General features: G+C 41.0%; 1 protein-coding gene across 2 annotated transcripts in view; it reads left to right on the top strand.

Annotated features, from left to right (window-relative positions):
* The window catches only part of COP1 (COP1 E3 ubiquitin ligase), a 125380-nt gene that overhangs the window by 58260 nt on the left and 48934 nt on the right, over positions 1-18186 (top strand). For both annotated transcript variants that reach the window (XM_074546333.1, XM_074546332.1), the window contains exons 13-15: positions 3421-3529; positions 5755-5836; positions 12506-12622. In XM_074546333.1, coding sequence (XP_074402434.1) covers positions 3421-3529; positions 5755-5836; positions 12506-12622 — 308 coding nt within the window. The remainder of the gene's footprint in view (positions 1-3420; positions 3530-5754; positions 5837-12505; positions 12623-18186) is intronic.

Raw genomic sequence — 18186 nt, 5'->3', positions numbered from 1 at the left:
TTTCTTTTGCCCTTCTCCAGCTTGCTCCCCTATGCCTTTTTTGAGTTTGTTACTCAATTTGTTACCTATGATAGCATCTCAAGGGAACGCAAAAAAAATAGATGTCTTTAAAGCTTCAGCAAAATTGCCTGTGTTGGGCATGGAAGAAAGATCAGTGGTTCCCTTAAGGGGAATGTGGCAGAGAGTTCTCAGCCCTCTGCAGGTCCCAGGAAAGACATGTGGAAGAGAAACATATCCCAGATCCAGGACAGCCTTCTTCCTGGTGGGGATTGTCCCAGATGCCAGAGGATACAACCAAAGGACTACTTACAGAGTGACTTTTTACAGGTGCAGAGAGTGATGGGACAAAGGGGAACGGTTTTAAGCTGAAAGAGGAGAGGTTTAGGTTGTGTTAGGAAGCTGTCTGCTCAGAGGGTGGTACAACTCAGGCTGTCAGAGAAGCTGTGGCTGCCCCTTCTCAGGAAGTTTCCAAAGCCACGTTGGTTGCTTGGAGCAGCCTGGGATGGTGGAAGGAGTTCCTGCCCCTGGCAGGGGAATGGAATGAAGGGCTATTTAAGGTTTCTTCTACCCCAAACCATTCTGTGATTTCTATGAAAGGACAGCCTACCTGCAAAGGGAGCTCCCCTCTACCTGATCTAACTCTAAATTGCACTCTACAAAGGTTAATTTGGAGAATTTAAATTAGAAAGAAGCTCAGGTATTGCAATGTAAAGGGAAAAGCTCTAGTTTCAGACTTTGTAAAAAGAGTTGGGTGGGGATGAGGGCAGAATTAAGGCAGAGAGCTGGAACAGTGTTGATTTTTTAGTCTTACTATGGTCTTTTAATCATATTACTTAAAAATGAAAGATTTATGGTGTGTGTGACTTAAAGGGTGTTAATTGAACCACTTAATGGCTGCAAATCCCTAACCATTTTTCACCTGTCAGTTCCTGTTTTCCCCTCTAAGTCTGTCTATAAATGCTTTCCAAATGAATATTAACCCCTTGTTTAACACCATCATGCTGCAGTGGGATCTTTGCTGTGCCAGAACTAATGAACATGCTTTTGGGCACAGAAACCATGTTTTTCTCCATTTGTACCATCAATGAAATATTTTAAATTTATCACATCTCAAACAGAACGGTTAAACTCTTGTCCTTTACATCTTTCTACCTACTCAGTAATTCTTAATTTTCATTGTCTGGGGTGATTTCTTTTTTCACAAGATGTGGTTATGTCATTGTTCCACCTGAGTATGAAGAGAATATTCATCCTCTAACCACCCAAAGTTTCACCAGCACATCAGCCTTCCTCTAGCACCCTTTTCACTTGCTGGTGTTGTCTGATGTTCTCTCAAAGCCATCCAGATAGGAGATTGCTTTTTAAGATGTGGCTCTGGGTTGTACTCTTTCTGCTTGTACATGATGGCTTCCCTCACAGATAATTTCCTTTCTTCCTTAAGCTCCTTGAAGCCCTGACTTGAGAGGAGATAATCTGATTGGAAGGACAGGTTTGGACTGATAAAGGTGTCCTGTGGTGTGGTTTCTACCTCCCTGCCAGTGGCTGGAGACTGTTCCCAGCCCCAGCTCAGTGTGGTGGAGCTCTAGGGCTCTGAGCTGCTTTTGCTTCTATCAGGGACTGCTCCAGCTGGAAACTCCAGGTGTCAGATGTGGTTAACTCTGGGCTGCTGCAACCTTCACCTCATGGAACTGGTGGGCAGTGCCTGCCAACTCCATTTGGAACTCAGGGAGTCACTTAAGCTTCTTGGAATAAGGCTTCTAGTAAATCATAGATCTGTCAAGACCTGCTTTTCTGTGTGGGAACCTAATGGAAGAACTGAAATAGTGATGACTCCTTGATGGTGCATTGGTGAGCAGCTCTCATGCCTGTAAGGGTTAGGGATACTTTACTTAACATTTTCTCATTAATGATATATCGTGGAAGAGGTGAAGCCAGGGAAATCATTGCATGAGCTGTATCACTACAACCATCATCTTTGCAGCTGGTGGTTAAAAATCATGACTTATATTGGGTAAATAAAGTTTTATGTTTCTGAATGTAAAGTTTAAAAACCAAGGAATGCTGTTAAATTTCAGCATAGTCAGGAGCAGAATGCCAGTGCTGCTTACTGTTACTTAACTAATGGAAAAATAAATGTTTAACTACCATGAGAAAGGAAAAGCATTTTTCCTCTTCTGTGTGTAAATTATTAAGGAAAACAGGATTGAAGGGTATAGTGGAACCAAGAATTTAGCAAGGTATAATACTCCTAAATCAGTATATCCATGTATCTACATGATATTTCAATGTGTAGCTGCTCTGATCAAAGCAGTACTAAGAAGTTACAGAATTGTGGACTTCTGGTTTGTATTGTTGGTTAAAACTTGGCCCCAAGGCTCCCATGATCCAGTTATCCGTGTCAGAGCTGCTCGAGGACCTGCATGAATGGGATCTGTCAGCTCAGCTTCTGCTCTGTGCATCACACTTGATACCTACTGGCATGCTTCTTTGCCAGATGGTCCAGAAATTGGTGAACAAGTATTACAAATTTTCTTACCTCTGTCACTGGGAGTCAGAGTGGAGGCACAGTGCCAGAATGCTGCGAGTGTGACTTGGCAGTGCTGCTGCCCTTGTTTTCTCTGCTGATCATTAGAGTTTGCCAGTGGAATCATCATTTAGTTTTGCACAGCCCCTCAATTCAGCTTGAAATAAAATCCTGTGTGATATATTTTCCAGTTCTTGATCAGAAGCATTTCCTAAAATATTCATAGTAAACAAATTGCTGTTTCCTCCTGGATGTGAAGGCATTTTTAGCGTTTATGGAAAGCTGGAAGTAGTTTCTCAGAAGTCAAATTTTCATGTGCACATAGCTACATATATAGAATATTAGCTGTGTGCTGCAGGAGAGGTTCATTTACTGTCCATGCATCTATGCATTTTACGTATATAGCTACTCTTAGGTAAGTAGTATATGGTATAATAATAATTTGGTATAGTAATATGGTATAATATGGCATAATGGTAATTATTATTAATTTATGGTATAATAATAATTTGTTTATGGTAATAATAACAGTAGTGTCTGTTGCTGAGAGGTTAAGGAGTCAAACCTTGAGCTTTCTGAGAATTTGTGTGGTATTCAAATAGCAAAAAAAAAAAAAAATCAGTGTTTGAAATAATTGCATTTTAAAATCTCTAGACCCGAGCACTTCATATCAAGGGGCAAATGTCTCTTCAGCAAACAAAGTTTTGCTTTTAGTTTGTAGAATAATGTTTGTTCTGTTTCTAATGGGTTTTTTTTGTTTTTTCCCCGTAAGCTGCGTGTTTCGGTGGGGTGCTGTCTACTTTGCAAAGATACTCATTGCCTAATGTATTACAAGACTGATTTTTGTGTTGTACGTTGATTTCCTGTAAGACTGACCAGGGTTTGCTCTTTTTAAGCTGTATCAGCTGGAGTAGTTACCACAAGAACCTGCTAGCCAGCAGTGACTATGAGGGCACCGTCATCCTTTGGGATGGATTCACAGGACAGAGATCCAAGGTCTACCAGGTAACACACACCCAGCAAGGAACATTTCCTGTTGCATGTACAGTCTGAGGTGCTGCTCCTACTCCAGTAAAAGGCCTTTCTGTTCCATAGGAAATTGATATTCCTCCTGTTTGGGAAATGCCTCTCATCTGCACAGCTTTATTCAGCTGTAGTCCTCCAAGGGAGGCAGCTCTGTCTTCCTCTCACAGTTGTGAGGCAGTTGATGTTTTCTTGCTGCTGCTTTTGTGTAGGGAATCAACACAGGGAGAAATCAGTTCCTGGAAGCTGTCTTGTCTTTCTTTAGCAGCCTCAGTCTCACCATACCTGTTCCACTTCTGTAGAGGGATAGAATATAAGGAAAAACAAAGATAGTGTAGAAAGTAATCTTATCCCTAAGGAGTTGCAGCTGGGCCAGTTATTAAAGATCAGGAATAGGCCTGACTTTAACAGGCCACAGCTGTGACCAATGAGAAGAAGATGCTATACAAGAGTGGGGTGGCTGGGTGACAAGGGAGCTGGGGTCAGTTGGCTGCTTTGTGAAGAAGGAAGAGTCAGTGCTCTGAGGGGCTGCTCATGGGAAACACCAGGAAGGTGTGGAATTCTTGTGATAAGGAGACAGCAGTATGGAACCCCTGCAATAAGATAACAGCACACTTCAGTCTTTGTCAAAAGCCTTTTGTAAAACTGCAGTGATTGCCAGCACAGGTGCTCGAAATGCAGAAGAGCAAAATGCAGCCTTGAATGAGGCTGGGAGAAGGGAGCACAAGGCAGAGCAAGGCAGCTCCTTCCCCACACGAGACCTGGTCAGGAGAAGTTTCTGGCATTTTGTTTCTTTGTGAAACTCAAACATTGTGTTTGTATCTAATGGCTTCTGAGGAGCTCATGATCAGAACAAGGAGGTTGGAAGAGGGCTCTTGTGTTTGGGAGGAGGCTGGAGGTGCTGCAAGCTGTTGTGTAGGTAGCACAGTCCATTGGAACTGGTCAGTGATAATGGATGAACTACAGACTCCTTGACAGTTCAACATAAGTTTTATGTCTAATCAGCAGATTTAGAATTTACTGATTAATGCAGGTCTTCATTTTAAGACAGAAGGAGCTTTGTTAACCCCTGTTCTGTAAGCTAGTGAGGAATTGGACCAATCTAGGAAACTCAAGTTTGTTGTTTCAGTCCTAATATGTCACACTATGGGAGTTTTGCCGTTGATTTCAATGGTAATTATGAAACAAAAGAGGAAGGTTTTTTCAAAAGTTCCTATTTAGGCCACTGTTTACCTTCTCATTGTTTTTTAGTCATTTTATAATGCCTGTTTTCACTAATCCTTTGCGTATCTCAATGAAAGAAATTATACTGGACAGAATAAATCTAGTCTGTTTTCCCCTCAAATACATTTTGCATTTCTTTGAGGCTGAATAATGAACCTAGAGACGACCAGCTGTTGCTTGTGTTAAAACATACTCATTTTGCTTCCTATCAGATTACTTAAAGTTTTTATTTGGATTCACATAGAGACATTGACATCTGCTTTGCATGTACTGAAACCCTTTAGTGACTTCATCCTTGTGAGCTTTTTGTCTTGTAAGCCTGTGTGAAGGCTTTACACAAGGGGTTTGACTGAATTTCAGATTTTATTCAGTGTAATGCTCTACTTTCATGTGGAATGGATAGCATAGCAATTACAGCTCTTCTGTGTTTTGAGGAAGAGTGCGCGGTCTTAATAATATTTATTTCAGTGGTAAAACAGAGGATTAGACTCCAGGAGACTTACTTAATATCTCAGCAGGAAGGTGAGGATTTCCTGAACTTTCAGAGAGGAAGTGGTTGAAATGAGCATCTTGTCAGTATTGGGAAATACTTAAAAATTGCTTATTAGTATTGAAAGATACAGCTACAATCTAGGATAAGCAGTCGGTCATGGTGGAACCACAGACAGTCAAATAATGCTGCAAAACCAGGTTTTTAATGTGTATATCCTGATTTATTTTTTTCTTTTTCCAAGTAAAAATGAAATCAGTTTTAATTTTTAAAAAAGCCAGTCTAGTGTTCTCTGCTTTCCTGGCATGTCTAGCATATTGATAGGATCAATCTGATTAGGAGAAAACATATTTTTTGAAAAGCTGCTAAACATAGTAAGCTTCTCTCTCCTGGTCCCTGCTGACAATTTATACCAAACATGTGTGTTTTCTTTTCCTGTTTTATCATATTACAGCTCACTACCTTGTAATAGAGTTCTTGTTTCTCTCAACAGGAGCATGAGAAAAGGTGCTGGAGTGTTGACTTTAACTTGATGGACCCTAAGCTATTGGCTTCAGGCTCTGATGATGCCAAAGGTACTGTTTTATTTCAGACTCTGTGTAGGAGACACAAGCTCTGTGTATTCAATGGGAAGAACAAAAATGTGCTATTTCAAGTAGCTGATTCCTCAGCTGCCTTCAGTATTGTAATTGCTGAGGTAATGTTGCAAGATATTACTGAACCATTTGGATCCTAGAGAAAGGAGAAGCTTTGTTTGGATTAACATCTCTTGCTTCACATTTTTTTGTGTAATGTACTCTCAGCTAACATTCTCCTGAACTCCAAACAAACCAAAATGTGTTTTAACGTTAGTTAAACTTGTTGAGTTAAAGCCTCAGGGCCTTTCAAAAGAACAGCATGTATTTATATTTCAAAAACAAGGCTGTCAGTAAAACAGCAGCAGTTAAAGAATGCCTGCTGCTCTTTTACCTGTAGCTCTGCATGTTAAAGACTGTGTTTCTTGGAGCTCTGAGTTGGATGGTGGATTGTGTAGGAGTGCTGGGAGCAGCTCTCAGCCTTTCACACTCCTGGGCCCATTTGAAAAAGCACTTTGGAGAACCCTTCGGCCAAGCCCTTTTACGTGGTGGTAAAAAATGTTCCTCTTCTGTATAGGAAGCTCCTAAAGAAGAGGATAGCACTGAGGGAGGTGTAGAATTCTTCCTCCCTAATTAATGAGAGTTTTATCTGTAATGTTTACAGTATCAAATCAGAGTTATTTAACAGCAAAAGTTTAAAAGTTCCTTTCCTAAGCAGTGGAGATCACTTCTCCCAGATGGGCTGATAGAGAGCTCTGGACAGAGCTCTTCATGATTTGCTTTGAAATGATAAATTAATTTTTCATCAGTGCTGAACTTTGTAAGCTGCTCCCCCCTTCCAAAAAGTTTTTAAATGCTGTTCCAAAAGAAATTAATGTTCCTCAATTACATTTGGCAATAATAGAATCATAGAATTGTTTGAGTTGGAAGGGACCTTAAAGCTCATTTTTTTGCAGCTTCTGCTGAAAAAAAAGACACCTTCCACTGTCCCAGGTGGCTCCAAGCTCCATCCAGCCTGGCCCTGGACACTTCCAGGGATCCAGGGGCACCCTCAGCTTCTCTGGGCACCCTGTGCCAAGGCCTGCCCACCCTCACAGGGAAGAATTTCTCCCCAATAGCCCATCTCACCCTTCCCCTTGTTCTGTCACTACAGTTCCTACAACTAATAATTCCATTTACAAAACTTCAATGATTATTTTATATTTAATGTGGTTTTAAAATGTTTTCAGTACACTTCCCCTTCCTTTTCTGGTGGAAGACAGGTGTGCTTAAATGCAGCAGGAGTGAATATTCACCTTGTAAGTTAACAGCCTCTTCATCAGTGCTCCCCACTCTTGCCATGCATATAAAAAGCTAATCTGGCAGGTGGATCTGCATTTATTAGCATGTTAACAAGGTGTCCAGTTTTGCAAAGCCCAGCTGCAGGCAGAGCTTCTGTCTTCATTTTAACTGTTCACTTCTTCAGTAATTGTCTGTAGAAGTGTACTGTTTACTTAGAAATTATTCTAATAAAGCCTGCAGATCCACATAACCTGCATTTCAATTCACAAAGGTCCTTTGAAGGTGTATTGGGGTTTTGGTGGATAAAACTGGTCTGGAACATTTTATCCTCTATTTTTTACCATGACTTGCCTGTGATTTGCATATATTAAGAGCCCTTTAGAGAAAAATTGAGTCTCAGCAGAGATTTTAGAAGTTTTTGAGGTACAGATCAATAGCAGCAAAATGTCCACATTAATGTTGTAGTGTCCATCTTCCATTTGATCGCACTGAAAGAATTAAATGTGAGGAAATGGTAACACTCACGACAAATGTCTTCATTGTAACCTGCCTAACTTTAAATTTTGTCCTTCTGCTCATGTTCATGGTGGTTTGGTCGAGTTCTGGTCAGTTTTAATACACAATAGTAGATGTGTGGCCAGGTAGAGTGTCTGGAAGGAGAGATCCTTTATCTACTTTTCCTGTCCTCTTTGATTTCTCTGCCCCTTTGAGGCCACACTGGGTGTGCAGGAGCTAATCTCATCACCAAGCACAAGTATCACATTTCCCTGTCAAGTGGTCAGGACAAGGCAGCCAAAAAAGGGACAGCTTTGCCAGTTCTTCCTGCTTGCTGTGTATCTGCCTGTCTCTCCTCTTTTTTTCGAGTCAGAAGCTAATTCTGAAAGTACATGTGTGTTGGAGAAGGTGCTTATGAATGAGAAATCCTTTTCAGCTCTCTCTGCCAGGGCTCAGGCACTGCAAAGGGGATGCTCACAGTGCTGTTAGGCAGAAAATTATTCTCCTATAATTAGCAGCAGCATCCTTGGGCCTCAGGTTCTTGCATTGTCCATCTTGTGAGATGAAAATAATCCAGAATATGCTTATCTGTGGAAGATCTTCCTACTTTCACAGCAGATAATGACAGCATGAAAGCATTATTGTACTTGAATAACTAGTGTGTGTACAAACCCTTCACTTTCATCTGCAGTTGTTATGCACTCTCTTTTTCAAGGGGCAGAGGTGCTTGTGTATGTCTGTAGGGACCCAAAGGTATACTCTAACTAGATAGCAGTGAGCAAAATTGGTGTTTACTTGTTCTGCAAGGAGCTTGGGGAGTAGGCACAGCCTTAATTTAAATTCTTTTGTGCACATAATAATGGCAGGAGCTGTGATACTCATGTAAGTAGGAAAGGGTGAATTTCTGCTCTTGGAGAAGAAAAGATGAATTTTGTCAAGGCAAAATGATGCCATCAAAGTACCAGGACAGGGCTAGAGCTAATCCACTTAGCTAATGACTTTCAGCTGTCTGTTCTGCATTGGGGGTGGAGTTTCATGGCCATTGTAAAGTTAGCAGATGAGGGACAGTGAAATATTTGGTGATGTTCTGTGGGTAGAATTTGTCTTCACTGGGATAGAGGCATTTTTTTGGGGTGATCAAATGTTTCTGTGGTCTGACTTTGTTTTTGAAGCTCTCTGAAACTGAAGAAAATAGAAGAAGCACTGATAAATTCAAGTTAAGAAAGAGGCATGGTTTTCTATCTGTTGTTCCTTCATTATTCTGGGCTCAAAAGTGAGAGGTAGGATAGAGCAGGAGCACTGAGAGCTCTGAGTTTGTAGCAATAGTTACTTTTCATTGTCTCCTGGCAAGGAGGAATGCAGGCCTGTGTCTCATTACATCTGAGGAAAGTAATTTTCATGCTGCCTCAATAAATGAGACCCTGGTACTAGTCCTGCAGCTATTTTTTTATAGTGCACTTAATTCAGCAAGGCAACACAGATATGCAGATATGGCTTCATTAAAAAAAAAAAAAAAAGCCTTCTACAGAGGGGAAATGGCCTGAGAACTGCAGCTCAGTCTGCTCCACCAGCTTCCACTGGATTGTTTGGGACTTCATTTTCATTGATATTTCATTCCTTCAGCTTCTGTTGACTTGAGGTGTTGGTATTTATTGGTCTCAAAATATCTAGTTGAACCTTCAGTTTGGTCATTTTTCTGGCTAAAAATTCAGTAATTTTCTGGAGATTTGTAAGATTGTTGGATTGATTTAGTGGAATTGCCTTGAAGAAGTCAAGATGATGTTGATATTTATTTTTTGTTGATAGTAAAGTCTGTGCCTTATGCAAAGAGTGCCCTGCAGTCACCAGTCTACACCACCTTCCTGACCCCTGCATGAGGCAGTGGATCCAAAAGTCTGTCTAGCAGTACAATTGAGCAGCTTTCTCCTTTCCTAGGCATTCTGCTAATCTCTGCAAATGAATTTTCTGGTAGCAAGATCCTATTCCTGGCTTAGAGCTTCTCCAGAGTAGCAACAGATGAGCAGATAAGAACTCACAAGTGACAGGCTGGATGAAACATCCTTACTCTGTGTACCAACTGTGAACATCAACCTTCAGCTATTGTAGTACAGGCTTCTGCTTCTTCCAGTCACTGTTTAGATACAGAAATGATGCATGGAAAATTAACTGATGAACTTACACATTTGGTGTAAATCTTCAACTAAAAAAATATCTTGAAAAGGCCAAAACATTTTAAACTGAAAAAACTGTCCTGGAGGCATATTTTTAATACAATAGTGAGGGGTAGGTATTTAGCCACATAAAGATGTCTCTCAGCAGCTGCAAAATGAGAGAAAATATGCTTTGAGAACATGTGTTTCAGAAATAGTCAATCTCAGATGGTTGCTTGTCTCATCAACACAATTCTGGATGTTACCAAGACATCTGTGTTGGATAATTACTGCCTCGACCCCAGCAAAACCCATGAAAGCTGCAGCAAATAAACTCTACCCTTATGAATTATGCTTTATTAACCTGTCAGTTCTTTTTAAAAAATAATGGGCAGTTCTAGGTAAAACTTGACATGTTTCATTATGTGTTGTTATGTGTCCCATCTATCCTTTTTATGGTACTGACTAAGATTTAATTGGAGCCCTGCATATCTCACAGCAGTTAAATCACAGAAATTGCAGGCTCTAATCTGTGCCTGTCACTTGTAACAAATATTATGATGACTTTGAGCACATGGATTGTCTCTTCACCAGATTAAATGGCTCAGCTTATGACCTGCAAGCTTGAATGAAAAAAAGAGCCAAGCTGAAGCAGAGCCTTCAATTAGCTTTTGATACTGAGCTGGGACCAGATGGCCATTTGTTTGTTGGGGGGGGGTCAAGGAGAGACTTGGCTGCATTGGATGCAGCTTTAAGTACGTGGGTGGAAAGCTTTAAAGAAAGCCCGTGTTGTTTTAACACTAGATTTTGGCAGAGTTTTGCTCTGAATGTGAGATCATGTACCCCCCCACACTCCTGAAGTTGAAATGGTGTTGTCTACTGACACTGTTCTCTCCTAAACATGTTTTATTTGCTTCTTATCTAATCTATAAGCTTGATGGACTTTACTGTCACCAGAACTTAGACTACTCATCTCTTGGTGTCTGTTCATTTAAGCAAAATGTAAATATTTTCTTGTTCTCCAAAATTCTTCCCTGTTCCCCTCTGTCCCCAAGTGCAGAACATGGTGGAGAGGCTTTATCATCTCATCTTGCCTGGGAGAAGAGAGCTTCTTAAGCCATGCTTGCAAAGCTTTTCTTTCATTTAAACATGTAACCAGGTGTTTAGGATGAGTATTATAGCTCTGATCAATGAGAATGCATTTATTTCTGAAAACCAACCTGAGGCAGGGTGCTGTTTTAATTGAATTTTACATAATGCTTCTGGGCAAACAGAATATGCCCCTGGGGTTTGTATTTCTGCTGGTGTCTTTGTGTGCTGCTTTCTGATGGTTCCAGGCAGCTGCCAGATATCCACACAGTGCTGTATTTACAATGATTCCTTGGTGTGCTCTGAGGTGTGCTGTTTCCTCCATCCTTGTATGGTCAGAATCAGCCCAGCCTTGTTGCTTTCATTGCTTGCCATACTATCAAAAAGAACACTGGAACCAACCTGCAGTGTTCCTCCTTTTCCTTCATCTTCTAAAACATCCTTGGATAATCCAGCTGGAAACCTTGCTTCTCCCTCAAAGCCCCTGGGAAACGCTGGCCAGCAGGTGACACAGAGGGCCCCTCAGAGGGTGGGGGACACCCCATAAATTTGCTGATCTCTCATGTATTGATCACAGTGGCTTGCAAGGTTCCTGTTGTTTGGCTGGTTTTGCTCACTTCACCTCCAAAGTGATCTTTCAGTAAGAAGACTGAAGGATCTGTTTGCCACAGGTCTGAAGAAACCCATGCAGCTCAAGGGGATCTCTTGAGGGGATTTCAACCCTTCATGTAGCAGCTGCTACATGCATGTTTAACATATGTTAATAATATGTTTAACATAGCTTGCTTTGCTTCCAGCCTCAGATTGTGATACTCCAGTACAGCTTGATCCACTCATGGAGAATAGAGGAAGGGGAGATGTTTAAGGCTTTTCTGCTTGTATGAATTAGTGGGGCTTGATGCCAATCTGCTGCTCCTTTATCTGGGCCAAAGGCAGTGCATCATTTAGCTTTTAATAATAAGATTAACTATGTGAGGAGCACCTGGCACTCTTCATCTTAAGGTTAAATGGTGCTTGAAGTGTTTCTGGCAGGTTGGGAAGGCTGTGGTTTGAAAAGCCCTGGTGTTTTTTGTTGGTCATTCTCTGAAGCACTGGAGTGCTTGGTGGAAGAGCCCTTTCTAGCACATAGTTTAATCAGTGTTCATATGGTACTCTCATAGAACAGTGAAGTTCTTGTACCAAGGGATTATTGCATCATAGGAAGCCAGCATACTGATTTCTCTCCTGTCTGTGCCAGTTTCTCAAGGATAAAACAAGTTGTTCTCACTCACTGTGCATGCAATTAGGTATATTTATTCTGTGCAAAGCAATTTTGCTGTGGAGCGTGGAGTTCTTGCATCCCAGCACAGGGAGAAGGAACAAAAAAGAATGTAAGCCTTCCTGTCCTTGGTTGTATGAATCTGCACTGCAGTAACCTTAAGCACTGAGATTATAGCATGTGGTTAATCACCTGCTCTGATATTTACAATGTGGTCTTGAGAATATTCTCAAACTTGCCAACCACCAGTGACAGCTGACCCTTCAGACTCACTAATGTTTTAGCAACTGAGGCTTTCCAGAATGTTGTTCATTAAACAACTAGATTTTAGGCCTTTCAGATGAAGTTCATGTTTTTGTTTTTTGTTGATTCATGTCTCTTTTTCCCTTTCTCTAGTGAAACTGTGGTCTACCAACTTGGACAACTCAGTTGCAAGCATTGAGGCCAAGGCTAACGTGTGTTGTGTCAAATTCAGCCCATCTTCTAGGTATCACCTAGCTTTTGGCTGTGCAGGTAGGTAAAAGGGATTTGGGGCAAAGGGGTATTGTTTCTTCTTCCTTTGTTCCTTACTCTCCCCAGAGATGTGAGGTTGGCTGCTGTGCCCAAGACTCAAGTGTCTTTGCAGTTGAGAAGTTTTACTCAGAGACATTTTAAGTGCCACAGTGCTGTGTCAGTGTCATGCCCCAGCCTGGCTTTTTCATTTGGGTGCCTTTATCAGAGATAAAGCTGGTAAAAAAATCACCCCATGCATTTATTGGGATCTCTAAGGCAACCAGGCAGAGCTCAGCTCTGGGAGTCTCAATGTGTTATCATGATGAGTGCTGCTCTTTCTGATTTATAATATTGTTCTATAAATGCTACAAAGCCATACTGGGGATTTTAACTGGTTTTACCTGAAGCGTGCTGTAAAGCTGTGCATGTTCCCGTAGCTCCAACTACAATCCCTGTGGGTGGACTCATGTTTTCCTAGGCTGGGCAAAGATGGCTGTTAACATTTTTATTTTTTTGAATTAGTCAGTGGGGAAGGCACAAGGAGCCTTTTATTCACTTAGATTAAATGGTTCTTGGTGATAACACAAAGATCTGAGAGCAGAGCAGGTGTTGCTTCGGGAGGAAGCTGTACTGTGCTATGCATACAGTAACTAAAACTCACAGGTGCCTATAAATGTTTAACCAACTCTGCATTTCTTTCTCCTTGGGGAGTTTTAATGGACTTGTAACTACTTGTTCTGACAACATTTGTTCTCTCTGGACTCTGGGAGATATGTTGATCATTCTTGCAACCACTAGTTTGCCATTTCATTCGGGTGTTCTCATTTCCAGGCTGGTTCTACTTTGGTTGTAACTCTTATGAAGCAAAAAATAAACTTGCATTTTGAATCCAAAAATGGATTCAAGCTGGAGTGTAAAATATTGACTTGCTTGATAGTCATCTCTCTGAATTTTAGTGAATTACATGTAAAAATAGTTGAACAACAATACCTACTAGCAGCATTTGAATGAGAAGGGACTCTCTAAGGAAAGATGAGCACTAGCTCCAAATGGATCAGCCACTGATTAAAATATTCCTGTAAAAGCACTATGAAACAGAATTCTTCTGTAAAGATAATGAATAGATAACTGGGATTCTGTGCCACCTGAAAGGCAGAGGGGGATAAGGCACAAATAAATTAAGGAAGGCTTTTGGAGCTGGAGGGCTCATGGGGTAGGAGCAGATGGGAGTGTCTCTGTCCCCACACCCAGATCTAACAAAATAGGTTTGTCCTCAGCAAGTGTGTTGAGAAGGAAGCATTAGGAAGCCCTAAAAGTTTCATGGAGGTTTTAAAGGACTGCATGTTTCTGTGATTTAGAGGATGCTGAGGGGTGAAAGGGAAAGAAGTACTGAAAGAAGTGTTTACATCTGCTTGATGTTTGGTAGTTGAATCTCTAAATAAAAATTAAAATGGATATTTGATTGATATTATGATTGCTGAAACAATTACATGGGGTAATTGAACCAATTGAAATTACTTCCCACAATGGAGTTCTAATTGATCTTTCAGCCATAAATACATGTGGGGAAAATGGGGCATATTAAAAGAAACACTGGAATCTTGAAAGACATTATTTGTGAACTCCTAAAAAATAGCCAGAGCAAAGAAATGAGTTAGTGTCTACTTTCATACCCCATATAGTAAAACAGTCATGTTTAATGTGTTATGATGGAGACAAAGATTTTTCTTCTCCATCAGCTTCAGCTAGTCTTGCTTAATAATTTCATTTAGTTTGTGGAAAAAGGAACATAACTGTTGAATAGCATGAGTTGTCACATAGGCTATAAAATTAATAAAGGAAGAGTCAAAGCTGACTTCATTGAGTAGTACTGGAAAAAAACAAGCAGGGAACAGGGCACACTGACTTGATCGCTCCTGTTTGCCCCTGGCAGAAATAAAAATGAACAGTCCACAATACTAAACACTAATTCAGTGATCAGTGTAGTGGCCAATTTCAGAAAGCTGCCTTAGCCCTGCCTTGGCTTGCTCACATGCTAAGAGGATTTTCACATTTTGAAAACTGTTTCAATTACTTATTCAGTGATTTATTCAAGGATAGAAGAGCCAAGACTTCTGAGCATTTCATGCCCCACTCAGTCTTGTATTGCATTTAAACAGAAGTGCTGTTTCTGTATATACTCTCAATTTATTTGTTGATTTGATGGAGCTTAATGCTATATATGTGTCTGTATTTTTGTGTGTATATATCTACAGTTTAAGACTTGATGAGGTAAGCAATTCATAAAATGGTTAGGGAAGAAGTATTGGTACGTAATATTTGATCTATAAAAGGAAGAGGTAAATTGATTTACTATACTATTAATTACATACACATTTCAGTTCCTCTTTTCTGTATGCAGAATAGCTGAAAGCCAGCATCACTTCTTTAAGCAATGTAATTTTGACTGAAGTAAAAGTTTTTCAGGTTGACATTTTTTTCTTTCAAGGTTCTCTCTTAACCACTCAAAGCCGGAGCATCTTTTCATAATGTCCTGTTCTTTCACACTTTGCTTAAGAAAAGCTCTGCCCTTGACAATTGCATCTTGCCCAATTGCATCCATCTGTTCAGAATGGCTTCTTCAAGTGGGTTTTCCTAATCAGATGCTTCAGCTAGATCAGCATCTCTGTGCTGGTTCCTCCCTTGCCTTCACCACAGAAACAGGATGACCATCTTAAGGTCCTTATCCTTTCCGCCCTGTCTTACATTTCTTCTCACGTTTTTGTAATATTTTGGCTGTTGCCCCCCACAGCCCATGATGCTGCATTGTGCACAGGTGAAAGGTTGAGAGGTACCTTTCTGCCTTCTCCATTTTTAAAACTCTCTTTTACAGGAAGAATTGTAAGCAAGGTCCCTTAGAGATCTACCAACACATGGCATGAATTAGGTGAGCTGAGGCAGCACAGGGTTCACAGCCTGACTTTGCTTCCAAATCCACCCCTCCAGTCCTTCAGTTTCCTCCTTTTATTTGGCAATGCAGCATGGAAACTGGGTGCAGGTGGAAATGGTTTTGTTAAACCCAGTTCTCTGGTTCAAGATTCCTACAGAGAATGAAGTAAAGTCAAGCTGTAAACCTTGTGGCACAGTGACTGAAATGGGGAGTTCTGTCACAGGATTTGCTGTGATGCTGTCATTTAAATATAACCATCTTTAAAAGCATTGTTAGACTGTATATCTCCATGAGGAACACTCTTCTCTAGTAGAGAGCACTGAATTGGCTTCAGATGATGTAGGAAAACAAGCTTTAGATGCCACTATAAAAGCACATCCCTGGATTAGCAGCTAATGTGGATGATATATACGTTTCTTTTCTGGACTCTTCACTCTGAAGCTTTTAGATGACCAAAAAAAATTATCTTGGGTAGCTTAAAACAGAACAAATGGGCCATAAACTAGAAATAGAGCCTATAGAAGAGAGAAATGGATATTGGTTTGAGAAGTAATTCACTTAAAATCAGGCACTTCAGGTGAGAGGAAAGCTGGTGTGTCTGGCTGCAGCCTGATAAAATCTGTTGCAGTGGTGAGGGCGCATAAAGAAGAAAAGACCCCTTTTGTCTGTTACTTTAATAAAATATTCTATTTGCATGCTTTCTGAGTTGAAACATTGTCCAGTATAAACTCTAATCACTGCCAAATACAAAATCAGGTCATTCTGTGGTCTTTTTTTAAAAACAGATAGGGTTTTATTCTGAAATTAGCTATATAAATCATGGCTGAAGTTATTATTGTTCTGCCTCAGCAATAGCACTGATGTCCTTAACCCGTATATTTTCTAGCAGTGCCGTTTCCCTGCTTTAAAAAGAAAACTAAAGGCTGAAAATGCATCATGCACTTCGCAGCTGGAATGGCCAAGCTGTGCAGTCTGGGTGAGATCAGACTGTCTGCTAACTCCAGTGAGCTCAGTGTAGCTATTGATAGTAGGAATGTTTTATTCCCAGCCTGCTGTAATAGTGTCAGCAGCTTCCACTTTTTATTTCCCATATATTATGCAGAGGTTTTGTAAGAATTCAGAGACCTGAAGTTTCTATGACATTAGGTGCATCATCTCCTCAAACACTGTATTTTTTCCCTGTAGGACCCACAATTGAGGGGGGTTTGTGAGCTGAGAGAGGTTTCTCAGGGCTGCAGAGGTGCAGGACAGAGACTGTCTCCTCTCCAGGAGCTTCACAGAATAAGTGCAAGCAGCAGAGAAACACATATGGACAGGATGGCAACAGAACAGCTGCAGCACAGTCAGAACTTAAGGTTTTGCTGCATTAGTTTTAGCTTTGGTCAGTCTCTAAAACGGCTTTGCTATGTTGTCACAAACTCTTGTTAGTGTGGGTTCAGATGAAGTGACCACAGCAGGGAAAAAGTGGGGTGGTGCTAATTGATGCTGATCTTACTGCTTAGAGCAGCAGAGTTGGAGGCTGCCTGCTTTGGGGATGCCATACTCCCTCCTAAAGACCCCAGGTTTTGCTTTTCCATCTCTTCCTTCACTCTACCAATTCCGTGGCCAAAACAACTGCCTTTTTTCTGGATTAGGTTATTTCCTGATCCACTGAGCACCAGTGCCAGCCCCAGACAGGTTTTTGGCAGGCTGTACCAATGCCACTGTTTGCTAACAAGGGGCAAACCCTCAGTGAACAGGAGGTGTGCTCTTAATGCTGAGCTTCTCCTCTCTCACCAGCTCTCTCTCTTCCTTATTCCCTTCCCCACTTTCTGCTTTTCCTTTGAAGGTGATTTTGTCCTTCCCCACCACGTTTTCCAGGCTGTTTAAGGATGTTTCCTGTGCACCATCTTCAGCATTGAACAATGGTGTTGCATTCTGGTTTTGAATGGTCACAAAACTAATTTGATGCTGTGGATCAGTAGCAGCATTATGAAGGATTCCTGTTGTTGTGTTAACACCTTTGTTTTCATTTGCAGCTATTTGCCCACCCCTTAAGGTCTCTGCAGTACCCTGGTATGCTTACACTTCAGGGTCAAAAGTGGCTTTTTTATCATCATCATTCCATTTTTCTAATATACCTGGTGTCCAAGTGGGGCCACTTTGGAGACTCTCCTGGCCAGTGAAATATTGATTTTTCTGCTGCAGTAACTGGAGCAGTGATTTCTCTTTTCCAAACATCTCCCTGTAGAGTTAGCCTTGTACATTGTCTCAGATCTGGGTGACTTACCTGCCTTGTCACTCAGCTCAGAAGAATGATGGGATATTAATGACCAAGAAGGTATAGTGTGCCTTTTTGGAAGAGAATTAATGTTTTCCAGCTGAGAGCAAGGTCTTAACTTAATAGATTCTCATGGGTGAGCAGTGTATTCTGTTGAAAGCCTGCAGTGACTCAGGAAGGATCTATTTGTGTGAATATATGACATGTTTAGGGTGGAGTTAGGGCTTGAGCTATGAGATTACCTTCAGTGTATGAACTGAGCTCAGTGTTTAAAGGCACAGACAAAGGTTAGGCATTCCTCTCAAATCTGTGAAAAACTTCACAGCAGTGAGTGCTCAGAATTCAACCTTGATGAAAGCAGTGGCATGCAGCAGTTCAGGGCTTGCCCATCACTTG

This window comes from Zonotrichia albicollis, chromosome 8 (assembly GCF_047830755.1).
Source record: "Zonotrichia albicollis isolate bZonAlb1 chromosome 8, bZonAlb1.hap1, whole genome shotgun sequence".
In the NCBI taxonomy this organism is placed as follows: Eukaryota; Metazoa; Chordata; class Aves; order Passeriformes; family Passerellidae; genus Zonotrichia; species Zonotrichia albicollis.
This window is presented reverse-complemented; position numbering and strand designations above follow the sequence as displayed.